This window comes from Thalassophryne amazonica, chromosome 7 (genome assembly GCF_902500255.1).
Source record: "Thalassophryne amazonica chromosome 7, fThaAma1.1, whole genome shotgun sequence".
Classification (NCBI taxonomy): Eukaryota; Metazoa; Chordata; class Actinopteri; order Batrachoidiformes; family Batrachoididae; genus Thalassophryne; species Thalassophryne amazonica.
In genome coordinates this window covers 9,278,385-9,306,310 of record NC_047109.1, presented here as the reverse complement: position 1 = coordinate 9,306,310, position 27,926 = coordinate 9,278,385, and the positions used below count along the sequence as shown (strand labels likewise).

The 27,926-nt window shown below is 41.4% G+C and overlaps 1 protein-coding gene and 1 long non-coding RNA gene across 4 annotated transcripts in view; one reads left to right on the top strand and one right to left on the bottom strand.

The window, feature by feature from the left end:
• rnf144b (ring finger protein 144B) overlaps positions 1-27,926 on the top strand; it is a 62,631-nt gene that overhangs the window by 27,361 nt on the left and 7,344 nt on the right. For 2 of the 3 annotated variants that reach the window (XM_034173813.1, XM_034173812.1), the window contains exons 2-7: positions 1,773-2,012; positions 14,829-14,933; positions 18,242-18,302; positions 18,729-18,942; positions 27,287-27,431; positions 27,541-27,630. In XM_034173813.1, coding sequence (XP_034029704.1) covers positions 1,773-2,012; positions 14,829-14,933; positions 18,242-18,302; positions 18,729-18,942; positions 27,287-27,431; positions 27,541-27,630 — 855 coding nt within the window. Of the gene's footprint in view, positions 1-1,748; positions 2,013-14,828; positions 14,934-18,241; positions 18,303-18,728; positions 18,943-27,286; positions 27,432-27,540; positions 27,631-27,926 lie in introns of all 3 variants that reach the window. The other variant, XM_034173814.1, reaches the window with a different exon arrangement.
• On the bottom strand, positions 7,119-23,626 carry LOC117513607. Its single transcript, XR_004561649.1, has 3 exons — positions 23,305-23,626; positions 22,685-22,690; positions 7,119-7,129 (listed from the first exon to the last, which is right to left on the bottom strand). It is a non-coding gene; the product is annotated as an uncharacterized LOC117513607 (long non-coding RNA).

Sequence of the window (27,926 nt, the reverse complement as noted above, 5' to 3'; positions counted from 1 at the left end):
GAAGTTTGCGCAGCATGAAAACAGCGAGAGAGAAAGAAAAAAGGAGAGACAGAGGGAGGGAGAGAGAAAGAGAGAGCGCAAATGAGAGAAAGACGGAGAGAGAGAACTTTATTTTAAATTTTTATTCTTAGCACTTGCTTTGACATTGTAAGCACGTGTTTCCAATGTCAGTAAAGATCCATTGAAATTCAAAATTGAGAAGGAGAGGCAGACAAAGAGAGAGGGAGAGTGCTGTCTTTTCTCTTTAAGTATATAAAAAATAAGGCTATAAAAATCTATTAAAATAATAAAAGTACTTAATTCTTTCACCAAAACATCAAATCTAGACTTTCTTCTTAGATACACCTTCTGGCAATTTGTAGCTGAACTTCCAGGTCTCGGAAAAGTATTAGTATCGGCAGATATCCAAATTCAGGTATTGGGATCAGATCGGAAGTGAAAAATTGTTGATCGGTGCATCCCTAGGTACAGATAATATCTGCTGATATATACATAAAATGGCAATGATTCCTAACATTTCATTGTCTAACTCTTATGACAAAGTTTACAGTTTAAATAACTTAATTTTAAATAACTATACATAAAACAACCAACCAAAACATATGTAGACATATGTAGATAAGTAAACAGACTTCTCATCTATCTTTATAGCTTAGGAACCACATCTCTTTTCATTGTAACACACCCATTCTAACTGAAAATGAATGGCATCTGTTGACTTTGACTCTGTCTATCTGAGCTAATGTAACCAAGGGGTGATGGGGTTCCCAGCCCTGCCTGACAGCAAAACACAACTGAGTCTCACGGCAGTTCCTCGTGGCATTATTAAAAGTACATTAATCTATTTGTGCATGATGGGAACACGAAGTGTGGGGTGACAGGGATCTGGGGGGTTATGGTTTGGCCTGGGGGGGTAGACACTTTTGTTATGGTTAGAGTTAGGAGAAGGGGGAGGATTATAAATAGTAAAATAAAAAAACTCACAAAAATGTTTGTGACGGAGACACAAAATAAAGGCACGAGACTGGGCTTTGTAAACAGTGCTGTGGGAGGGTCCTCTGTTGGATAAACTACAGAATGATGTTTAGTTGGTAAAATAATAGTTTTCATATTGGCAAAAATAAAGTTGATTCCACTGTCTTTGTGAAAGGCTCATATCGACCGATATTATCTGCCAACCTCTATATTGGTCAGACACTACTGCATAGTAATACGATACTCAGGAACATTACAGTCAACAATAAACTTGTAATACCTATATAGTGATCACAAAACAAAATAACTGGCACAAGACAAACTATTCCAGAACAACAGAGATGCTCGATAGGAAGAAGCCCTCTAGTCCAGTGACCTCTTATTGACCTTTGGACACAGATTAAAGCTGCATTTAGAGAGTGCAGGTCATGAGAAGGTTCACAGGGCTTAATTTGCATCAACAAGCGGGTGCACGGGTATTCAGAACTGTCTATACGAGTCTGCGATCATTGGCACCGACTGCAGCTGCATGTGTCTTAAATTGTGAGTTGGTGAGTCATCAACAATACTGCAGCAATTGCGCCTGTTTTCCTTCCTGCACCACATGAATGAACATGTCACTAAGGTAACAGGGACATTACACCATGCAGGTTTGAAGGAAGAATCCTAAAATAGTAACAGAGTGGGGGGGGGGGGAGCATGAAACCTTTACAGTTGTTTGTGTGACACTGAAGATTCCAATAAAACAGTGTTGGTTCTGCTGAATGTTTGAGGCTGTTGCTCCTCTGCATCTCTAGCAGGAGGGTTCGGAGCAGCCTGACTGCCACTCCCGTCTCTCCCCCTCCACACTTTGCTCCACCATGGCCAGCAGGAGTCCTGACCTGAGCCCAAGAGCTGAGGATTCTCTCTCTGGAACACCTGTGGCTGGCGCCAACCCCACCATGGATCCTGAGCAGTACTGCAAGCTGTGTCTCAGTGAGCAGCCATCTGCAGCCACCAAAAAGCTGCAGTGCTGCAGCTGCATCTTCTGCACCGTGGTGAGTGTTGCCAAATGAGTCCAGACCCAAGATCCTGTGAGTCACACATTTTAGGAGGCGATTATTGACACTTGGCTATGTGTTTGCTTAGTTCAGGATTCAGTGCCGCCTTCTTTAGCGGTTACTTTGTCAGGAAATTTGTAGTACTCAAACCTGTGATCTGTGAGTCACAGAACTGATTATAGTGCAAAGGTCCACTGGGTCCAAGCTCTGTTTTAATGGCCTGAATTCAGAAACAAATATTTAGGGTTGACACTACTAATACAAATTGGGAATTGATTCATCAACAAGTAATTTTGACAATAAATTACAGTCAAATGTAAGCAGTGAAACTTTAAATTTACTTTCATTTTTAAAAAACAACTATAGAAGTACAAGTTGAAAACATGGCAACACAGTGAACTACATGGAGGCCTCAGTGATGGATTCCTTCTTCTTCAGCTTCAGGCTCATTTCTGGGAAGTGACTTGATTCCAAATGACTGATTCTCAGCCTCTTTCCTGGGAACTGAAATTCTTCTTATTCTTGTTGTTCTTATTCTTTTTCTTTGCTGGAAAGAAACTGAAACTAAGAGTTTTGGAGATTTCCTTGTTTTTGGACTTAAAAGTAATCATTGACCACATCAGGGAGATTGCAGATCAACCACAGTTTTAGTTATTTGAAAAAGAGTATTTTTTTTTTAATGATATATCTGTAATTTGAGGAAAATCACACCACCTGAAAAAGTAGGGTGTGGTTCTCCATTTTTTCCATTCTGAGAAACCACTATTTCTCAACATTGAGTCAAAACTTCACATTCTCGAGAAATAATGGTCAAAAGTCAAAATGCTGTGACACCCCCCCCCCCTATACATTTTTAACTATCTTAATCATATTTAATATATTAAAATGTAAAAATTAAGAATTTCTAACTTAATATGAACTTGTAAACTAAAATGTTCTTTTGTAAGTTATTATGAAGTATTAAATGCAAAATGTGACTACTGATTACACTAAAGTGCAAAATAAAATAAAAACTTAAAATACTTTTTTTTTTTTTATCTTTTATTAGTGATTTAGCAATTTAATTTGCGGCTTTTTATTTTTTATTCCTTAGTATTATAATAATAATAAAGACTCCATTTTTTAACGTTATCTCATAATTGTCATTTACTATATAACTTTAATATATGTTTTTTCTGTTTTAGGTTTTGTTCCTTACGGAAATTAACTTCCATTTCTCAAGTATGTGTTAATTTTTTAAATCTTATTTTATTACTTTTTTATTGTGCTTTTGTGGAAGGGAAGCGTATCGCATTCACTGGATAAAAATTTAGACCACTAGCTCGAAATTATGAGAAAAGATCTCATAATTACGAGATCTTTAGCTTTGGTTCCATACAATGGGCTTCTGTACTTCCCAAGTCATAATTGAAACTCGGGCAATTTGTAACCGCCGACACTGCAGTGTGATCACACTCCACTTCTACACGCACACAAAGTGTGGATTTTCCTAAAAGGTGTTCCTGGATGAATGAAACTCCTCCAGGGAGGCGGGGTATGGGGCACCCAGACTGGCATGTGTCCAGCTGGGAGTGAGCCCCTCTTTGTCCCTCAATGGTCAGTGGGGCTGTGTGAGTGAAAGCTGGAAATCTGGAGGGAGCAAGACACATCTCATTTTGGTGAGACGCCCCATGCTCCTCCCTGGACATTCATCCAGGAACACCTTAGGGAAAAAGCCACATTTTGTGTTTGATTACAGTCTTGTTATCATTGGCTAACCTTAGCCCGCTTCTTTACTGAGGGACTGGAAGTACAGAAGCTATATATTAAAAAAACTAATTACAACCCCAATTCCAATGAAGTTGGGACATTGTGTGAAATGTAAATAAAAACAGAATACAATGATATGCAAATCTCTTCAACCTATATTCAGTTAAATACACCACGAAGACAAGATATTTAATGTTCAAACTGATAGACTTTTTTGTTTTTTGGCAAATATTTGCTCAATTTTGAAATGGATGCCTGCAACACGTTTCAAAAAAGCTGGGACAGGGGCAACAAAAGACTGGGAAAGTTGAAGAATGCTCAAAGAACACCTGTTTGGAACATTCCGCAGGAGAACAGGTTAATTGGAAACAAGTGAGTGTCATGATTGGGTATAAAAGGAGCATCCCCAAAAGCCTCAGCCATTCAGAAGCAAAGATGGGGCGAGGATCACCACTTTGTGAACAACTGCGTGAAAAAAATAGTCCAACAGTTTAAGAACAAAGTTTCTCAATGTTCAATTACAAGGAATTTAGGGATTCCATCATCTGCAGTCCATAATATAATCGGAAGATTCAGAGAATCTGGAGAACTTTCTACAAGTAAGCGGCAAGGCCGAAAACCAACATTGAATGCCCGTGACCTTTGATCCCTCAGGCGACACTGCATTTAAAAACCAACATTGTGTAAAGGATCTTACCGCGTGGGCTCAGGACCACTTCAGAAAACAATTGTCAGTTAACACAGTTCATCACTACATCTACGTGCAAGTTAAAACTCTACCATGCAAAGCAAAAACCATACATCAACAACATCCAGAAACGCCGCCACCTTCTCTGGGCCTGAGCTCATTTGAAATGGACAGACGCAGAGTGGAAAAGTGTGCTGTGGTCTGATGAGTCCACATTTCAAATTATTTTTGGAACTCTTGGACGTTATGTCCCCCAGACAAAACAGGAAAAAGACCATCCAGATTGTTACCAGCGCAAAGTTCAAAAGCCAACATCTGTGATGGTATGGGGGTGTGTTAGTGCCCATGTCATGGGCAACTTACACATCTGTGATGGCACCGTCAGTGCTGAAAGGTACAGCCAGGTTTTGGAGCAACACATGCTGCCATCCAAACAACGTCTTTTTCAGGGACGTCCCTGATTATTTCAGCAAGACAATGCCAAGACACATTCTGCACGTGTTACAATCAATCAATCAACTTTTTTCTTATATAGCGCCAAATCACAACAAACAGTTGCCCCAAGGCGCTCCATATTGTAAGGCAAGGCCATACAATAATTATGAAAAACCCCAACGGTCAAAACGACCCCCTATGAGCAAGCACTTGGCCACAGTGGGAAGGAAAAACTCCCTTTTAACAGGAAGAAACCTCCAGCAGAACCAGGCTCAGGGAGGGGCAGTCTTCTGCTGAGACTGGTTGGGGCTGAGGGAAAAAACCAGGAAAAAGACATGCCGTGAAGGGGGGCAGAGATCGATCACTAATGATTAAATGCAGAGTGATGCATACGGAGCAAAAAGAGAAAGAAACAGTGCATCATGGGAACCCCCCCACAATCTACGTCTAAAGCAGCATAACCAAGGGATGGTCCAGGGTCACCCGATCCAGCCCTAACTATAAGCCTTAGCGAAAAGGAAAGTTTTAAGCCTAATCTTAAAAGTAGAGAGGGTATCTGTCTCCCTGATCTGAATTGGGAGCTGGTTCCACAGGAGAGGAGCCTGAAAGCTGAAGGCTCTGCCTCCCATTCTACTCTTACAAACCCTAGGAACTACAAGTAAGCCCGCAGTCTGAGAGCGAAGCGCTCTAATGGGGTAATATGGTACTGCGAGGTCCCTAAGATAAGATGGGACCTGATTATTCAAAACCTTATAAGTAAGAAGAAGAATTTTAAATTCTATTCTAGAATTAACAGGAAGCCAATGAAGAGAGGCCAACACGGGTGAGATATGCTCTCTCCTGCTAGTCTCCGTCAGTACTCTAGCTGCAGCATTCTGAACCAACTGAAGGCTTTTTAGGGAACTTTTAGGACAACCTGATAATAATGAATTACAATAGTCCAGCCTAGAGGAAATAAATGCATGAATTAGTTTTTCAGCATCACTCTGAGACAAGACCTTTCTGATTTTAGAGATATTGCGTAAATGCAAAAAGGCAGTCCTACATATTTGTTTAATATGCGCTTTGAATGACATATCCTGATCAAAAATGACTCCAAGATTTCTCACAGTATTACTAGAGATCAGGGAAATGCCATCCAGAGTAACGATCTGGTTAGACACCATGCTTCTAAGATTTGTGGGGCCAAGTACAATAACTTCAGTTTTATCTGAGTTTAAAAGCAGGAAATTAGAGGTCATCCATGTCTTTATGTCTGTAAGACAATCCTGCAGTTTAGCTAATTGGTGTGTATCCTCTGGCTTCATGGATAGATAAAGCTGGGTATCATCTGCGTAACAATGAAAATTTAAGCAATACCGTCTAATAATACTGCCTAAGGGAAGCATGTATAAAGTGAATAAAATTGGTCCTAGCACAGAACCTTGTGGAACTCCATAATTAACTTTAGTCTGTGAAGAAGATTCCCCATTTACATGAACAAACTGTAATCTATTAGACAAATATGATTCAAACCACCGCAGCGCAGTGCCTTTAATACCAATGACATGCTCTAATCTCTGTAATAAAATTTTATGGTCAACAGTATCAAAAGCAGCACCTGAGGTCTAACAGAACAAGCACAGAGATAAGTCCACTGTCCGAAGCCATAAGAAGATCATTTGTAACCTTCACTAATGCTGTTTCTGTACTATGATGAATTCTAAAACCTGACTGAAACTCTTCAAATAGACCATTCCTCTGCAGGTGATCAGTTAGCTGTTTTACAACTACCCTCTCAAGAATCTTTGAGAGAAAAGGAAGGTTGGAGATTGGCCTATAATTAGCTAAGATAGCTGGGTCAAGTGATGGCTTTTTAAGTAATGGTTTAATTACTGCCACCTTAAAGGCCTGTGGTACATAACCAACTAACAAAGATAGATTGATCATATTTAAGATTGAAGCATTAAATAATGGTAGGACTTCCTTGAGCAGCCTGGCAGGAATGGGGTCTAATAAACATGTTGATGGTTTGGATGAAGTAACTAATGAAAATAACTCAGAACAATCGGAGAGAAAGAGTCTAACCAAATACCGGCATCACTGAAAGCAGCCAAAGATAACGATACGTCTTTGGGATGGTTATGAGTAATTTTTTCTCTAATAGTTAAAATTTTGTTAGCAAAGAAAGTCATGAAGTCATTACTAGTTAAAGTTAATGGAATACTCAGCTCAATAGAGCTCTGACTCTTTGTCAGCCTGGCTACAGTGCTGAAAAGAAACCTGGGGTTGTTCTTATTTTCTTCAATTAGTGATGAGTAGAAAGATGTCCTAGCTTTACGGAGGGCTTTTTTATAGAGCAACAGACTCTTTTTCCAGGCTAAGTGAAGATCTTCTAAATTAGTGAGACGCCATTTCCTCTCCAACTTACGGGTTATCTGCTTTAAGCTACGAGTTTGTGAGTTATACCACGGAGTCAGACACTTCGATTTAAAGCTCTCTTTTTCAGAGGAGCTACAGCATCCAAAGTTGTCTTCAAAGAGGATGTAAAACTATTGACGAGATACTCTAACTCCCTTACAGAGTTTAGGTAGCTACTCTGCTCTGTGTTGGTATATGACATTAGAGAACATAAAGAAGGAATCATATCCTTAAACCTAGTTACAGCGCTTTCTGAAAGACTTCTAGTGTAATGAAACTTATTCCCCACTGCAGGGTAGTCCATCAGGGTAAATGTAAATGTTATTAAAAAATGATCAGACAGAAGGGAGTTTTCAGGGAATACTGTTAAGTCTTCTATTTCCATACCATAAGTCAGAACAAGATCTAAGATATGATTAAAGTGGTGGGTGGACTCATTTACTTTTTGAGCAAAGCCGATAGAGTCTAATAATAGATTAAATGCAGTGTTGAGGCTGTCATTCTCAGCATCTGTGTGGATGTTAAAATCGCCCACTATAATTATCTTATCTGAGCTAAGCACTAAGTCAGACAAAAGGTCTGAAAATTCACAGAGAAACTCACAGTAACGACCAGGTGGACGATAGATAATAACAAATAAAACTGGTTTTTGGGACTTCCAATTTGGATGGACAAGACTAAGAGACAAGCTTTCAAATGAATTAAAGCTCTGTCTAGGTACAACAGCATGGCTTCATAGTAAAAGAGTGCGGGTACTAGACTGGCCTGCCTGCAGTCCAGACCTGTCACCCATTGAAAGTGTGTGGCACATTATGAAGTGCAAAATACGACAACAGAGACCCCGGACTGTTGAACAACTGAAGTGGTACATCAAGCAAGAATGGGAAAGAATTCCACCTACAAAGCTTCAGCAATTAGTGTCCTCAGTTCTCAAACGCTTATTGAATGTTGTTAGAAGGAAAGGTGATGTAACACAGTGGTAAACATACCACTGTCCCAGCTTTTTTGAAATGTGTTGCAAGCATCCATTTCAAAATGAGCAAATATTTGCACAAAAACAATAAAATTTATCAGTTTGAACATTAAATATCTTGTCTTTGTGGTGTATTTAATTGAATATAGGTTGAAGATGATTCCTGTCCCTCTCTGCCGTTTTTTGTTTGTTTTTTTCCCCAAAACCCTGGTGTTTCTGATCACTGGGCTGTGGCTGTGTGATCATGCAGTCAGTCACACGTGCGCGGGTTCGATTGCCAGTTCTGATCATGCACGCACAGGCACTGTGTACGTGGACCGCACACACACACGCATGCACGCATGGACGCACTTCACCTTCTCTCCAGCTGATTCACTCTGGATGAATGCATTCATTGTTTGAATGTGTTGTAGCACACGCTGGGTTTTCTGTTTTTATATAGTCACAGTTCACTCTGAGAGATCACCACAGATGACACGAAATATTATTACGTCGTGTCGGCTGTCAGCTCCACAGAAACGAGGCTTAAGGCCCCATGACACGAGCATGACTTTGATTCACGCAGCTGCACGACCTGTGTCGTGCTGGAGAGTAAACTCATCTTTAACAGGTGCAGACTGAACGTGAGAGGGGCGCCGGCACACGCAATTGCGCAAAGAGAATTTTGAAATGTTCAATAAAGTCCTTCACGCATAAATGTCGTGCTACGCGGCGCAATCTAATCGCCAACACATGCAGCTCATCAAGTCGAATAAATAAGTTAACAGAGCGAGTGGTGACTTCAGCGGGTCGCATCAGAGCGCAGCTTGTCTGAAGGATTATAACAAGAAGTTAAATCTGTTATAAACATACTTTAACAGCTGCCCACAAGAAGGAAAAAACATGCAGCTGTTTTATCAAGCCATGACAATATAAACATGAAAAATAGTTACCTTTTTAGACTGCTCCAAATGCTTTCTCCGGCTAGTTAGGCGCACGGTTCCGGCTGCAGCGCTCCTCTGTGATTCAGGAAGCGATTTGAGCCGTTTTCAGCAGCCAGTTTGCAGAAAAAATGATTAATCTGCCACAAAACAATTTTTTTTTTTATATACGCAGCGCAGAGTGCGTGGCAGGCGGTGGAACAAAGCACGGCGTCCAGCTGGGAACACAGCGGGTGAGATCTTCACAATGATGGGCATGCAAGTGCGTGAGTCAAAGTCATGCTTGTGTCAGAGAGCCTTTATCGTGTTCCTGCAAAGCCCCCCCTGCTGCGAACAAATATGCAGCCATCAAGGATCACCTCAAAACCTTTGAACTGTCAGACTGAAAGTGCCAGCAGGCTCTTCTCTCTGCACAGGCTGGAGGACAGCAAGCCATTCAGAGTTTATGGACAGAATGCTGCAGCTCCGGCTTGATGTTTTGTGCAGCAACTCCCTCCTCAGGTGCGCGTAGCGCTGGAACAACACCGCGTTCATGGACTGCCGTGCGCTGACAGAGGAGGCCGACAAATTCTTCCTGGCCGGCCAGCACCACGGCATGACAGCCGCACTCACACATGCAGCAGCAGAAGCCCCACACCACACACCGGCTCCGCCCCGTAGGAACAGCTGCATCTCTCCTCCACAACAGCGCTCACAAACCGGCTTCTGCACTGTGTGAAAACATTCAGCCGGTCGAACGAAGTCAAACTAAACGCTAACGTTACAAAAACTAATCAAACAATTAAAAAAACGTCAAAAATGACAGCAAAACAAAATATGGATGAATTGAGGTTTTCGGCAGCATTCCTTTAAATTTTTAAACCGTTTAAAAATCCTGATGAAGTGCCACCTGCAGAAACGAAGCTGTGCAAAGGTTAAACAATGTTAGCGAAAGTCCAGATTTCTTGTTTTGTTTGGGCTTTGTTGCCCTTCGTTAAGTGCCGTGTGATGGGCCTTTACTCATGGCTCACCTTCTGTGTAAATTTTAATGTGCTATAAAAGTAGTTTTTCAGAGACTTCTGTCCAGCACAGATGTTTGTGAACCTGTTTGTATTCAGTGTGATGTGCAGAATTCTTCTTTCCTCTGATGGAAGCTCAGACTGTTTGAGCAACACGCAGGGCTGTGTCACTCAGAACAGATGTGACACGTGATAATCTCAGATTAAAGCAGCACAGGCATCTGTTGTGTTTTTTTAAGTTCTTATGTTTTCACTGAACCCTTCCATTGAAATATGACTCTTGTCCTTTGTGTTTTTAGTTCCTTAAAAGTGTTTGCGTTTTTGCTGTGTCCGCTCACTTCCTTCTCTTCTTTCATACTTCACTGCTGAGTCGACTGATGACTTTTGCTGTATGGTTTCTGAAAAACTCCTCACCGCCTTCTGTGGCGCTTCCTTTGGGCTGTTTGCACAACAGCTAATTTTTCTTGTTTTTTTTCTTCAGTATGATGTCATGTTTTTGTTGTTGTGGTGCATTACTGTGCACAGTAACTCTAAAGTCTACCCTGCCTGCACAAAGTGTCATTTTTGACTGACGCAGTCCTCATTAGCACCCAACATTGTTTAAATCTCAAATGCACCTACACTCCTCTGTGCACTGATGGACGTGTTGGTCTTAATGAAGTGTGGTCAGGCGCAGTGTTTGTGCATTGCTATCGTGAGGCAGCAAAACGCGATTGCTAAGATGATTGTCTCATTTTGTACCAACCTCTTTTTAAATACTGTAACTTTTAAAAATGAAATTTTGTTATAAATTGCAGTTAAGATTTAGATTTACACCCTCTGTACCAGACTCTTATCTCCATTTTTCTCTGCCTTCCTGTTTTTTTGTATCTTCTCTTGATTGTTGACTTTGACAAAGATAATCTGCCTTGTGGTGGGTGTTCTTGATCTGGCCAATGTTCTTCACTAGTGAAAGTGTTTTGTCTGTGTGTGTTCCTGAGGTCACCTGAGCATTCTTTGTTCAAAGAACCAAATATTTGATTTGGCTGCACCTAATGCTCCTCTTCACTCAGATGGCTTTGTTTTTGAACATAAAGAAGGATATGTTTCCTTCTTTATGTTCCCTAATGCCGTATACCAACACAGTGCAGAGTAGCTACCTAAACTCTGTAAGTGAGATAGAGTATCTCGTCAATAGTTTTACATCCTCATTGAAGACAACTTTGGATGCTGTAGCTCCTCTGAAAAAGAGAGCTTTAAATCAGAAGTGCCTGACTCCGTGGTATAACTCACAAACTCGCAGCTTAAAGCAGATAACCCGTAAGTTGGAGAGGAAATGGCGTCTCACTAATTTAGAAGATCTTCACTTAGCCTGGAAAAAGAGTCTGTTGCTCTATAAAAAAGCCCTCCGTAAAGCTAGGACATCTTACTACTCATCACTAATTGAAGAAAATAAGAACAACCCCAGGTTTCTTTTCAGCACTGTAGCCAGGCTGACAAAGAGTCAGAGCTCTATTGAGCCGAGTATTCCTTTAACTTTAACTAGTAATGACTTCATGACTTTCTTTGCTAATAAAATTTTAACTATTAGAGAAAAAATTACTCATAACCATCCCAAAGACGTATCATTATCTTTGGCTGCTTTCAGTGATGCCGGTATTTGGTTAGACTCTTTCTCTCAGATTGTTCTGTCTGAGTTATTTTCATTAGTTACTTCATCCAAACCATCAACATGTCTATTAGACCCCATTCCTACCAGGCTGCTCAAGGAAGCCCTACCATTATTTAATGCTTCGATCTTAAATATGATCAATCTATCTTTATTAGTTGGCTATGTACCACAGGCTTTTAAGGTGGCAGTAATTAAACCATTACTTAAAAAGCCAACATTTGACCCAGCTATCTTAGCTAATTATAGGCCAATCTCCAACCTTCCTTTTCTCTCAAAAATTCTTGAAAGGGTAGTTGTTAAACAGCTAACTGATCATCTGCAGAGGAATGGTCTATTTGAAGAGTTTCAGTCAGGTTTTAGAATTCATCATAGTACAGAAACAGCATTAGTGAAGGTTACAAATGATCTTCTTATGGCCTCAGACAGTGGACTCATCTCTGTGCTTGTTCTGTTAGACCTCAGTGCTGCTTTTGATACTGTTGACCATAAAATTTTATTACAGAGATTAGAGCATGCCATAGGTATTAAAGGCACTGCGCTGCAGTGGTTTGAATCATATTTTTCTAATAGATTACAATTTGTTCATGTAAATGGGGAATCTTCTTCACAGACTAAGGTTAATTATGGAGTTCCACAAGGTTCTGTGCTAGGACCAATTTTATTCACTTTATACATGCTTCCCTTAGGCAGTGTTATTAGAAAGCATTGCTTAAATTTTCATTGTTACGCAGATGATACCCAGCTTTATCTATCCATGAAGCCAGAGGACACACACCAATTAGCTAAACTGCAGGATTGTCTTACAGACATAAGGACATGGATGACCTCTAATTTCCTGCTTTTAAACTCAGATAAAACTGAAGTTATTGTACTTGGCCCCACAAATCTTAGAAACATGGTGTCTAACCAGATCCTTACTCTGGATGGCATTACCCTGACCTCTAGTAATACTGTGAGAAATCTTGGAGTCATTTTTGATCAGGATATGTCATTCAAAGCGCATATTAAACAAATATGTAAGACTGCTTTTTTGCATTTACGCAATATCTCTAAAATTAGGAAGGTCTTGTCTCAGAGTGATGCTGAAAAACTAATTCATGCATTTATTTCCTCTAGGCTGGACTATTGTAATTCATTATTATCAGGTTGTCCTAAAAGTTCCCTGAAAAGCCTTCAGTTAATTCAAAATGCTGCAGCTAGAGTACTGACGGGGACTAGAAGGAGAGAGCATATCTCACCCATATTGGCCTCTCTCCATTGGCTTCCTGTTAATTCTAGAATAGAATTTAAAATTCTTCTTCTTACTTATAAGGTTTTGAATAGTCAGGTCCCTTCTTATCTTAGGGACCTCATAGTACCATATCACCCCAATAGAGCGCTTCACTCTCAGACTGCAGGCTTACTTGTAGTTCCTAAGGTTTGTAAGAGTAGAATGGGAGGCAGAGCCTTCAGCTTTCAGGCTCCTCTCCTGTGGAACCAGCTCCCAATTCGGATCAGGGAGACAGACACCCTCTCTACTTTTAAGATTAGGCTTAAAACTTTCCTTTTTGCTAAAGCTTATAGTTAGGGCTGGTGACCCTGAACCATCCCTTAGTTATGCTACTATAGACTTAGACTGCTGGGGGGTTCCCATAATGCATTGAGTGTTTCTTTCTCTTTTTGCTCTGTATGCACCACTCTTCTGCTGGAAGTTTCTTCCTGTTAAAAGGGAGTTTTTCCTTCCCACTGTTGCCAAGTGCTTGCTCACAGGGGGTCGTTTTGACCGTTGGGGTTTTTCCGTAATTATTGTATGGCTTTGCCTTACAATATAAAGCGCCTTGGGGCAACCGTTTGTTGTGATTTGGCGCTATATAAATAAAATTGATTTGATTTGTTTCCATGTAATGATGATAGCTTGATTCACTGGTGGTGAACAGCATCAAATTCCAAATGCACCACTAGAAATCTCCTACAGAATAGACATTGGATACCTGCTTAAAATGAAATATTAAAGTAATAATATTCATCTGGACATGAAAAAGCTGAGCATGAAGTTATTTGGTCCCTCAAAAAGATAACTGGTAAAAAAGTCCCTTCGGCTGCTCCCTTGTTTGCACTCGGGTTCGCCACAGCAAATCCAAGATGGATCTGCATGTTGAATTGGCACAGGTTTTACGCCAGATGCCCTTCCTGATGCAACTCCACATTACATGGAGAAATGTGGCAGGAGTGGGATTTGAACCTGGAGCCTTCTGAACTGAAACCAAGTGCAATAACCACTTGGCCACCACCCCTGCAAAAAGAAAACTGGTAAGGTGCTGTAATAATTTGGATGTACTGTATTTTCCAGAGTGTATGTCAAAATTTTTATTTATTTTTTTTTTTTAAGTTTGGGAGGTCCTGTGGCAAATCCTCCCGTGCTATGTATATACTGATTTAAAAAACATGTCACACTATTATTATCGTTGTTGTTATTTTATTTTATTTTATTATTAACTATTTATATAGGGCTTTCCCAGGAAGCAATGCACTAAACAAAATAAATTCCAGTAGTAAAAGAAGCTGAAGAAGCACCAATAATAAAAGTGCACAACAGCGATGTACAAAGAGCCGATTTAATAAATAAATAAATAAAATGGACTCTGTTTGTATTCTAATGTTTCCAACACTGTGGGCTAGCAGTCTGTGTTCATGTATGTGAAGTAACATCCAATATTGTTTATTCATTGATTTTGTTTATTTTAGGAATTTAAAAGCAAAAATAAAAATACAGAAAAAAAGGTGCGACTCATCCTCTGGAAAATACAGTATTCATCTTCAAAGCTGACAGTTTCAACCTTGAACTCATATTTTATATTCATGCGACCATTTCACTGCAGTTGTCATCTAAAGTAGTAAATTGGTCAATCTCCAAATATTCCTGAACCTGACTGTAACATTGTAACACAGTGTGATTATGATTCACTAGTAATAGTTTCATATTTCTCTTCTCAGTTTCTATTTTGGTTGTTCCTCTCCAGTGTTTGCAGCAATATGTTGAGCTGTCAATCATGGAGGGTGGGGGGGCGCCCATCACGTGTCCCGACATGGCGTGCCAAGAGGGAGGAGTGCTGCTGGACTCTGAGGTAAATCCTCTTTATAACTGTGAGATGTTCCTTATGTTACTGGCTGCAAAGCTTTTTCCTCATAAGAAATATTGCAAAAATGGAATTTTCTCTCTCATGTGAACTGAAAGCCATGGGCTCAAGTGAATGTCAGCTGTTGTGAAAACATGAAGTAGTAGTTCTCTGTGTGTGTATTCTAGTCTGACCATGTTCTTGGTGAGAGGCATTGTTGGGCTGTAAATGTGATTTTTGGACATACACTCAACAAAAATATAAACGCAACACTTTTGGTTTTGCTCCCATTTTGTATGAGATGAACTCAAAGATCTAAAACTTTTTCCACATACACAATATCACCATTTCCCTCAAATATTGTTCACAAACCAGTCTAAATCTGTGATAGTGAGCACTTCTCCTTTGCTGAGATAATCAATCAATCAATCAATCAATTTTTTTATATAGCGCCAAATCACAACAAACAGTTGCCCCAAGGCGCTTTATATTGTAAGGCAGGCCATACAATAATTATGTAAAACCCCAACGGTCAAAACGACCCCCTGTGAGCAAGCACTTGGCTACAGTGGGAAGGAAAAACTCCCTTTTAACAGGAAGAAACCTCCAGCAGAACCAGGCTCAGGGAGCGGCAGTCTTCTGCTGGGACTGGTTGGGCTGAGGGAGAGAACCAGGAAAAAGACATGCTGTGGAGGGGAGCAGAGATCGATCACTAATGATTAAATGCAGAGTGGTGCATACAGAGCAAAAAGAGAAAGAAACAGTGCATCATGGGAACCCCCCAGCAGTCTACGTCTATAGCAGCATAACTAAGGGATGGTTCAGGGTCACCTGATCCAGCCCTAACTATAAGCTTTAGCAAAAAGGAAAGTTTTAAGCCTAATCTTAAAAGTAGAGAGGGTGTCTGTCTCCCTGATCTGAATTGGGAGCTGGTTCCACAGGAGAGGAGCCTGAAAGCTGAAGGCTCTGCCTCCCATTCTACTCTTACAAACCCTAGGAACTACAAGTAAGCCTGCAGTCTGAGAGCGAAGCGCTCTATTGGGGTGATATGGTACTACGAGGTCCCTAAGATAAGATGGGACCTGATTATTCAAAACCTTATAAGTAAGAAGAAGAATTTTAAATTCTATTCTAGAATTAACAGGAAGCCAATGAAGAGAGGCCAATATGGGTGAGATATGCTCTCTCCTTCTAGTCCCCTAATCAGCATCTTGATGTGGCACACCTCACAGATGAACTCAAAGATCTAAAACTTTTTCCACATACACAATATCACCATTTCCCTCAAATATTGTTCACAAACCAGTCTAAATCTGTGATAGTGAGCACTTCTCCTTTGCTGAGATAATCCATCCCACCTCACAGGTGTGCCATATCAAGATGCTGATTAGACACCATGATTAGTGCACAGGTGTGCCTTAGGCTGCCCACAATAAAAGGCCACTCTGAAAGGTGCAGTTTTATCACACAGCACAATGCCACAGATGGCGCAAGATTTGAGGGAGCGTGCAATTGGCATGCTGACAGCAGAAATGTCAACCAGAGCTGTTGCTCGTGTATTGAATGTTCATTTCTCTACCATAAACCGTCTCCAAAGGCGTTTCAGAGAATTTGGCAGTACATCCAACCAGCCTCACAACCGCAGACCACGTGTAACCACACCAGCCCAGGACCTCCACATCCAGCATGTTCACCTCCAAGATCGTCTGAGACCAGCCACTCAGACAGCTGCTGAAACAATCGGTTTGCATAACCAAAGAATTTCTGCACAAACTGTCAGAAACCGTCTCAGCGAAGCTCATCTGCATGCTCGTCGTCCTCATAGGGGGGTCTCGATCTGACTCCAGTTCGTCGTCGTAACCGACTTGAGTGGGCAAATGCTCACATTCACTGGCATTTGGCACGTTGGAGAGGTGTTCTCTTCACGGATGAATCCCGGTTCACACTGGCAGATGGCAGACAGCATGTGTAGCGTCGTGTGGGTGAGCGGTTTTCTGATGTCAATGTTGTGGATCGAGTGGCCCATGGTGGCGGTGGGGTTATGGTATGGGCAGGCGTCTGTTATGGACTAAGAACACAGGTGCATTTTATTGATGGCATTTTGAATGCACAGAGATACCGTGACGAGATCCTGAGGCCCATTGTTGTGCCATACATCCAAGAACATCACCTCGTTGCAGCAGGATAATGCACGGCCCCATGTTGCAAGGATCTGTACACAATTCTTGGAAGCTGAAAAAGTCCCAGTTCTTGCATGGCCGGCATACTCACCGGACATGTCACCCATTGAGCATGTTTGGGATGCTCTGGACCGGCGTATACGACAGTGTGTACCAGTTCCTGCCAGTATCCAGCAACTTCGCACAGCCATTGAAGAGGAGTGGACCAACATTCCACAGGCCACAATTGACAACCTGATCAACTCTATGCGAAGGAGATGTGTTGCACTGCATGAGGCAAATGGTGGTCACACCAGATACTGACTGGTATCCCCCCCCAATAAAACAAAACTGCACCTTTCAGAGTGGCCTTTTATTGTGGGCAGTCTAAGGCACACCTGTGCACTAATCATGGTGTCTAATCAGCATCTTGATATGGCACACCTGTGAGGTGGGATGGATTATCTCAGCAAAGGAGAAGTGCTCACTATCACAGATTTAGACTGGTTTGTGAACAATATTTGAGGGAAATGGTGATATTGTGTATGTGGAAAAAGTTTTAGATCTTTGAGTTCATCTCATACAAAATGGGAGCAAAACCAAAAGTGTTGCGTTTATATTTTTGTTGAGTGTATTTCTGGAAAGAAGCAAAGAAAACGATCAGCTATGCAGTAAATAATGAGTACTGCTAAAAGGGGAGGAGCAGCAGTTTCACAGTGCAGGACTCGTATTCATTAAATGTGCACACACACAAATCTCAAGCACTAAATGTGGATGGCAACCGTACTGACAATCTAAATGGGGTAGATAAAAGCTCAGAGCACAGAGGGAGTGTTGCTTCATTTTCTGCAGAGGATGCTGTTTAGGTATGAAGTCCTTAGATAAACAGTAGTTTTTGGTTGTTATATTACTGTTTAATATGTAGTTTAGGACACCTTTTAAATAATAAATGGCAGTGTGACTGCAATTTAACGATAACTGTATTTGTATCTGTGAGTACTTGCTTCCTGGATGAACTGCTCTTAAAACTGTAAAAGTCACATTGTATCTGCAGGACTGTCTGTTTTTACATTTTCAAACTATGTGTAAGCTTTAGTGTCACAGTTTGGACTCGGATTTCAGAGCTGCATAAATCTGACTTGATGCTCTTTGTTGCAGATAACGAGTCTGGCGGCAGCAGATCGGGTAGAGCTCTATTTGCGGCTGAAGTTTGAGCGAGGTTGGTTAATGCATTACACATCAACAATTTACAGTATCAATAAAGTCATGTGCCTGAGATACTGTGAACTATTCTACTGTTTCTGTTTTACTCTGGAGTTCTCTGGAGCTTTGAACCTTTGGATTACCACCAAGAGATTCAAAAACAAATGATGCAATAATATATAATTAGCTGCAGCTGTCTCAGCTCAAAATCATCATTGGACGCTTTGGACCTTGATTTGGTTTTGAAACACTTCAAATTAGCGGTTGAAAGACTTTGTAAATACTGTTACAGTCCTTCACGTAGAACTTTAAGTCCAGACTTATCAACATTTTTCTTATTTGAAATTCTGTGAAGACGTGAAATCACGACTAGCTAAGGTTGGGTTTGAAGAGCAGGAAGACTGTATTATATGTTCTTGTTGATCCCCATTTGTGTCCACAGGAGTGAAGCTGGACCCCAGTAAAGCCTGGTGCCCAGTGTTAGAATGCCAGGCGGTGTGCAGCGTGAAGCCGAGCACTGAGAGAGAGCCCGTTGCCGTATCCTGCTCAGCCTGTCACACCGTCTTCTGCTCTGGGTGCAGAGACCTCTGGCAGGATGGTCACATCTGCCTGGAGCCCCAGCACATGATGTTGCCCTCAGCATCACGTCAAAGCAGGTCAGTTAGTGACACAATCTTGCAGCCATGATTGCATTAAAAGTTTTTAGTTCAATTTTTGCTTCCCTCACCTATCTTCTTTGCATGGTCACTGTGTTAGAGAACTTACCACTCCAGACAGGTTTACCATACAGTACCACACTGTTTGTATTTCTTAAAGCTACAGTGTGTAGGATTTAGAGCCATCTACTGGTGAGGTTGCAGGTTGCATTATACCTCTGCTGGTCACAGTTTTGTATTCCGTTTCCTTCTGTTGTGATAAGCGATATGTACAAACCTCCATTTCACAAAAATGAGGTTTCTCATAGTCGTTAGCCTACACTAGCAACCAGTATTGGGGAGCAACTACTGACTTGCATTCTTTTTTTTCTATAGTCTCCAGCATGGTTTGCAGAATGCAAAACATTGAGTTAGTTTGTCCCACAGCCATTGAACTGCGGTATTGTATCACTTCCTGTTCCGGAGCACAGCGGTGTTTTTCTGTATCTGTTAGCTGTTTAATCTGCGCAGTTAGATTGATCTAGTTATCTAGATTACGATTTGTTTCCCAGTGTAATCTTTACGTGCCTTAACTAAAGCACTCCTTCTGCTGAATCACCTCTAAATTATTTACACATTATTCACTTTGCGTGTTTTTAGGAATCCGCTAGCTTAGCGTAGCTACTAGCTCTTAGCCGATTTAGCATGGCGGCTTCTCCTGTCTCTCCCGCACTTTTCTGCTCTGGGTGTGAAATGTTTAGTTATTCCTCGGCCTCCTTTAGCAGTAACGGTACTTGTAATAAGTGTAGCTTATTCGTAGCTTTGGAGGCCAGGCTGGGCGAATTGGAGACTCGGCTCCGCACCGTGGAAAATTCTACAGCTAGCCAGGCCCCTGTAGTCGGTGCGGACCAAGGTAGCTTAGCCGCCGTTAGTTACCCCCTGGCAGATCCCGAGCAGCCGGGAAAGCAGGCCGACTGGGTGACTGTGAGGAGGAAGCGTAGCCCTAAACAGAAGCCCCGTGTACACCGCCAACCCGTTCACATCTCTAACCGTTTTTCCCCACTCGACGACACACCCGCCGAGGATCAAACTCTGGTTATTGGCGACTCTGTTTTGCGAAATGTGAAGTTAGCGACACCAGCAACCATAGTCAATTGTCTTCCGGGGGCCAGAGCAGGCGACATTGAAGGAAATTTGAAACTGCTGGCTAAGGCTAAGCGTAAATTTGGTAAGATTGTAATTCACGTCGGCAGTAATGACACCCGGTTACGCCAATCGGAGGTCACTAAAATTAACATTAAATCGGTGTGTAACTTTGCAAAAACAATGTCGGACTCTGTAGTTTTCTCTGGGCCCCTCCCCAATCAGACCGGGAGTGACATGTTTAGCCGCATGTTCTCCTTGAATTGCTGGCTGTCTGAGTGGTGTCCAAAAAATGAGGTGGGCTTCATAGATAATTGGCAAAGCTTCTGGGGAAAACCTGGTCTTGTTAGGAGAGACGGCATCCATCCCACTTTGGATGGAGCAGCTCTCATTTCTAGAAATCTGGCCAATTTTCTTAAATCCTCCAAACCGTGACTATCCAGGGTTGGGACCAGGAAGCAGAGTTGTAGTCTTACACACCTCTCTGCAGCTTCTCTCCCCCTGCCATCCCCTCATTACCCCATCCCCGTAGAGACGGTGCCTGCTCCCAGACTACCAATAACCAGCAAAAATCTATTTAAGCATAAAAATTAAAAAAGAAAAAATAATATAGCACCTTCAACTGCACCACAGACTAAAACAGTTAAATGTGGTCTATTAAACATTAGGTCTCTCTCTTCTAAGTCCCTGTTGGTAAATGATATAATAATTGATCAACATATTGATTTATTCTGCCTTACAGAAACCTGGTTACAGCAGGATGAATATGTTAGTTTAAATGAGTCAACACCCCCGAGTTAATTAATCAAAAACCCAGACAGAGCTTTAATTCATTTGAAAGCTTGACTCTTAGTCTTGTCCATCCAAATTGGAAGTCCCAAAAACCAGTTTTATTTGTTATTATCTATCGTCCACCTGGTCGTTACTGTGAGTTTCTCTGTGAATTTTCAGACCTTTTGTCTGACTTAGTGCTTAGCTCAGATAAGATAATTATAGTGGGCGATTTTAACATCCACACAGATGCTGAGAATGACAGCCTCAACACCGCATTTAATCTATTATTAGACTCTATTGGCTTTGCTCAAAAAGTAAATGAGTCCACCCACCACTTTAATCATATGTTAGATCTTGTTCTGACTTATGGTATGGAAATAGAAGACTTAACAGTATTCCCTGAAAACTCCCTTCTGTCTGATCATTTCTTAATAACATTTACTCTGATGGACTACCCAGCAGTGGGGAATAAGTTTCATTACACTAGAAGTCTTTCAGAAAGCGCTGTAACTAGGTTTAAGGATATGAGTCCTTCTTTATGTTCTCTAATGCCATATACCAACACAGTGCAGAGTAGCTACCTAAACTCTGTAAGTGAGATAGAGTATCTCGTCAATAGTTTTACATCCTCATTGAAGACAACTTTGGATGCTGTAGCTCCTCTGAAAAAGAGAGCTTTAAATCAGAAGTGCCTGACTCCGTGGTATAACTCACAAACTCGTAGCTTAAAGCAGATAACCCGTAAGTTGGAGAGGAAATGGTGTCTCACTAATTTAGAAGATCTTCACTTAGCCTGGAAAAAGAGTCTGTTGCTCTATAAAAAAGCCCTCCGTAAAGCTAGGACATCTTTCTACTCATCACTAATTGAAGAAAATAAGAACAACCCCAGGTTTCTTTTCAGCACTGTAGCCAGGCTGACAAAGAGTCAGAGCTCTATTGAGCTGAGTATTCCATTAACTTTAACTAGTAATGACTTCATGACTTTCTTTGCTAACAAAATTTTAACTATTAGAGAAAAAATTACTCATAACCATCCCAAAGACGTATCATTATCTTTGGCTGCTTTCAGTGATGCCGGTATTTGGTTAGACTCTTTCTCTCCGATTGTTCTGTCTGAGTTATTTTCATTAGTTACTTCATCCAAACCATCAACATGTTTATTAGACCCCATTCTTACCAGGCTGCTCAAGGAAGCCCTACCATTATTTAATGCTTCGATCTTAAATATGATCAATCTATCTTTGTTAGTTGGCTATGTACCACAGGCTTTTAAGGTGGCAGTAATTAAACCATTACTTAAAAAGCCATCACTTGACCCAGCTATCTTAGCTAATTATAGGCCAATCTCCAACCTTCCTTTTCTCTCAAAAATTCTTGAAAGGGTAGTTGTAAAACAGCTAACTGATCATCTGCAGAGGAATGGTCTATTTGAAGAGTTTCAGTCAGGTTTTAGAATTCATCATAGTACAGAAACGGCATTAGTGAAGGTTACAAATGATCTTCTTATGGCCTCGGACAGTGGACTCATCTCTGTGCTTGTTCTGTTAGACCTCAGTGCTGCTTTTGATACTGTTGACCATAAAATTTTATTACAGAGATTAGAGCATGCCATAGGTATTAAAGGCGCTGCGCTGCGGTGGTTTGAATCATATTTGTCTAATAGATTACACTTCCCATCTTATCTTAGGGACCTCGTAGTACCATATCACCCCAATAGAGCGCTTCGCTCTCAGACTGCAGGCTTACTTGTAGTTCCTAGGGTTTGTAAGAGTAGAATGGGAGGCAGAGCCTTCAGCTTTCAGGCTCCTCTCCTGTGGAACCAGCTCCCAATTCAGATCAGGGAGACAGACACCTTCTCTACTTTTAAGATTAGGCTTAAAACTTTCCTTTTTGCTAAAGCTTATAGTTAGGGCTGGATCAGGTGACCCTGAACCATCCCTTAGTTATGCTGCTATAGACGTAGACTGCTGGGGGGTTCCCATGATGCATTGTTTCTTTCTCTTTTTGCTCTGTATGCACCACTCTGCATTTAATCATTAGTGATCGATCTCTGCTCCCCTCCACAGCATGTCTTTTTCCTGGTTCTCTCCCTCAGCCCCAACCAGTCCCAGCAGAAGACTGCCCCTCCCTGAGCCTGGTTCTGCTGGAGGTTTCTTCCTGTTAAAAGGGAGTTTTTCCTTCCCACTGTAGCCAAGTGCTTGCTCACAGGGGGTCGTTTTGACCGTTGGGGTTTTACATAATTATTGTATGGCCTTGCCTTACAATATAAAGCGCCTTGGGGCAACTGTTTGTTGTGATTTGGCGCTATATAAAAAAATTGATTGATTGATTGATTTGGGCTTCTGTACCGACATGGCATTGCAACATAGCGACCTCCGTGAGGGGGCGCACTCCCATGTAGATATGAAGGGCTCATTGTAAACCTCATGAAAACACATTGATTTACTGGTGCAGGTAATTAAACACTTAGACCCCCATCACATATAGCACGAATGGAGCTGAATGGCGTCCGAATGACAAATTGACCCACATCCGAAAAATGTCTGTGTATTCTGAAAATGTCGGACAGCAGTCTCAGAGCAGGCCCATTCGCACAGCTGCCTCGAACATTCGTGGGGCACCTATCGAACAGCAGTCAATGTGCAGTCTGAGCACAATCCCACTGCAATCTCCATATTCATACGGCATCATAACAGCATTTGGAACAATCTGATCGTGGTTGGGAGAACTCCGAAATGGATCGGGCACGTCAAATCCTGATGGCATGTCACGCTTGTGCCACGTTTGTGCACCTCTGCTGGATCCCATTCAGTGAGCGCAAAGGAAATGTTGATATGCAACATGTATGTGGCATTATGTGAAGGGGGCGTGAAGATTGCACAGTCAAACTGAAAGCACCGTCTGTCACTGCGTCATTATGCGTGTCAGAGGCTCGGCATGGTGCCCGCAACGCAACTGGACAGGATGTCACCCCTGTAATACACATATTTTGACATGTTCACCATCTAACTCTGTCGGAAGAATGACGGTGGAACTGTTTCGTCAGCCCATGACACCATAAATCAACATATAAACTCACCTCCAGTATAGCCCCAGGTGCATGTCACAGTGCAGAGTGGACACTGGACAGGCGCTGCAGCCTGTGACTAACTTCCTCTCACTCTGGCTGCGCTGTGTGCTGACATCAGCTCACAAATGCCTCTTCCAACACAGCATAAATATATCCCATGTCAGGTGCTGTCCTGTGGCATGCTGATGATCCGCCCGGACAGCGCGACACACAGCCTCTCCATGCACTCCGTGTGCTCAACACATTGCCCTCGCTGTGCTTTGTCCGTGAGCACGGTGCTGACATTCTGTCATGGTTTGGACAGGCATGTCCATCCTGGCAATGCATTGTCCTGCTGAGAGGTCAGTGCATGTGAGGGAGAGAGTGGACAAGTGAATGTAATCAGTGAGTGAGTGACAGCAATCGGGCGCATCCGTCTGGCAGTCCGAGTGCTTTATTTATGATCTTGGTGCAGTCTGACAGCAGTCTGTGTCTACGTACTTTTGTCCAACAAATATTTGGGCTGCGGTCGTGCGGGTGTGCACGACTCAGTCTGGACTGGATCTGCCCACATTCTATGTGGTCGTCTGGCAGTCATACACGGCTATCCGGCTGTCTGTCCCTCCTGACTGTGCCTCGAAGTTTGTGTTTTTTCCCAATCCAGCTGATTCTGCTTGATTCCTGCTCATTCTTGCCATGTGTGATGGGGGTTTTCACAGCTTATTCATGCCTAAAAAATGCCCCCAAATCCTACACATTGTAGCTTTAATGATTGATGTCAGTGAAGTCCACAGCTTATTCAGTGACTTGGAAAGGTTCACGTATCCATCCCCTGACTTGTCTAAAGAAAACGGGCTGTAAAAGCAATGATTTGTGTTGAACATATTATTATGAAAATTCAGTAAGGTATATCTTATATATTATATTCCAATTCTAAGGTGGAACTATGCCAGTATACAAAGGTATATCTAAAAAGGAAGAGTAAAATAGGAGATTAGAAAAGAGTAGAGTAGAGCCACTTAGGTGCCTGGTCTTGAGAACCAGGGATGGTAGGTTAAAAAGATTTTTTTTATCCCATGGGAACTCTCCCTACCCACCCAAGCAGCTCAAGAAAAAGGTATATATAATATAATAACTAATAAGACATAAGAAGGACAATAGTATAATAATAATAATAAGACATCACAGGAGAACAAACTGAACACAAAGGAACCAACTGTTTTGTAAGCTACGATGAACGTTGCTAAGGCCGGCTAGATAAGCTAACATTAGCTGTTAGGTATAACTAATTGTACCCCACTCCTCCAATATTTAGTTAAATATAATAATATTAAAAAGGGGGAACAAGAAAAAGTAAAGCATGTAGAAATGTATATGGAGACATAAGTACATATATTTGCAGAAAAGAGAAAAACGGCAGGCGTTTTAATCACCAAACCTGCAGCTGCCAGTGTTACACATCTTGCTGTTTCTTCTTCTTCTGCTATATTTTAACACAGTATTCAGTAGCTTCGCCCTCGTGTGGGAACACATGTAATTACAGCTGATCATCCCAGTAACCACTTAAAGCAGGTGTGGGCAATTAATTTTTACAAGGGGCCACATAGGGAACCTGAATTATGTCCAAGGGCCACACCATTGATAACTCAGCTGTCTCCCATTACAAATTTTACAAAAAATGACCTATTTAATAGCTTTTATAGGTCATTTTTATTATTGTAATAATATGTAAATATACCTAAATAAACCTCTCTAATGATTTGCAACACACAAGCTTGACATTTTTACTATATGTAATAATAATCACAGACCTCATGAGGGCCGGACAGAGACATGCAAAGGGCCGCATGTGGCCCCCGGGCCGCAGTTTCCCCAGGTCTGACTTAAAGCGTTAAACATTAAACTAGCATATATATATATATATATATATATATATAAGGTGAATAAGTATAGGCAGCCTATTAGATAATTAATAGCTAATAGGCTAAGCTGTAATTGTACCAGTATAACTGCATAAACAAAGGCTCAGATATAATATGTTATACGTTTTATCTGAGGTTTACCCTATTTGTTAGGTTATGGTTAGCTAATCTAGGTAGAAGAAATTCCATCTTCTACATGTTTTTTAATGGGAACCCCAAACTTAGATATTATTTCTTGATGTCTATTAGAAAATCTTTTGAACTGAAGAACCAATTTGTTATACAGAAACCCTTGTTTAACTAATCTACTAGTAAGTTTATGGTGTCTAGTGGAAAAACTGTGGTAATTATCACAGATGCGACCAATTCTGACTAACTGAGAGGTGTAAACACCGTATGTAGGTTTACTCGGTATGTTACTACTCATACAAGGAAATTTTACAATATGAAAGTTAAAATCATCCCATTTGTCAAACAGCTGTTCTAAACTGTCTATCTGTAATGCTCAACTCTATATCTCAGTATGAGAGTTTTTTTTTATTGTTTTCTGTAGTCTTTTTTAGTTCTAATTCTGATGGATAAATATTTTTAATTTTATTCTCAAAATTAGGGTTATTTAAAGTAAGTAGGTCATCAATGTAACGGAAGGTATTATTAAAGGTTTTTGCTGACTTGCTATTATTTTTAAGTTTATCTTTCATAAATTCATATTCATAATAAAAAAGGAAAAGGTTAGCTAAAAGTGGAGCACAGTCTGTTCCCATAGGTATCCCTATTGTTTGTTTGAAAATTTTGTTGCCAACCTCCTATATAGATATTGTCTACAAGGAATTCTATATGCTCAATCATGTTTTCCTCAGTTATATTATGAGGACCTGCTGCAGTCTTCATCCGCTTTCACAGCCGTTGGGTAACAAGCCATCACCTCCTGCACCTGGTCCACCGTTGAGGACTTCTTGTTTCACCAGAGCCCTGTTAGCCGTCTTGTGTTCAGGGTTCCTATTGGGCCTTTATAGTTACTGTTGCAGCTACAGTGGAGACACAAGGTCACCACACAGGTAATCCCCTACTTGATCCATTAACCCAGCCAAGGACATGGACAGCCGTCCTTCTCCCACTGAGCTCTCATCTTTTTTTGTGGATTTCTTCCACTTCTGATGTTTGAGATTTGCTGGTTTTATCCCGTAACAAAAACTTTGTTTTAAGTACTTCATACATCTTTTGCACAGATTAAAACCAGATTTTACTCATCTTTGGGATTTGAGGAAAATGTGTGGATAGTATTTTAAATTAATATTTACAGACATGTATAGAATTATTACTAATTTCTCATGCAGATGATGCAATTCTGATGGTTTCTTCAGGACGTGAGCTGTAGTGCCGGTTGGCACATTTTTTGAACCAGGAAAGAAATGAGTAAATCTGAGCTTTCTGTGGCTTTGCCATATTTTTAGTGCCCGTGTTTTGTGTGTCACAGGACCCATTCAGGCAGCGACACTGACGTTCCCATCAAGCAGTGTCCTATGTGTGGAATCTACATCGAGAGGAACCAGGGCTGTGCCCAGATGCTGTGTAAGAGCTGCGAGCACACCTTCTGCTGGTACTGTCTGCAGAGTCTGGATGTGAGTCAAATCAAGTGCCTGCAGTCATCTTTTTGGGCTCCTAACTTTTGGCCGTTGTACCTGATGGAAGGAGAGCTGCTGTCTGAATGTGTGTGTGCTGTCTTTGCAGGGTGACATCTTCCTGAGGCATTATGATAGGGGACCATGCAAAAACAAGCTGGGACACTCCAGAGCCTCTGTTTTATGGAACCGGACGCAGGTGAGAGCTCTTCAACAGACCGGCTGAAGTCTGTGTCACACAGGATGACCAGAATGAAATGAATGTGATCAGAATCTCCCAGACCTGATACTGGAGTGTCCAGGTCCTGTGGTGGAGTTACTCAAAGCTCCATAGTCATCATGTTGCATGGTCTCAGCCCAGCTGAAGCAGAATTGGTCTGGGTACAGTTTATCATGAACTTATTGAAGCTTGAAACATCATTTTTCAGCATGGCCATCACTCTTTCATAAAGACAACATTCTATACTCTTAGAGGTCCACGGTCCAACCACTTGT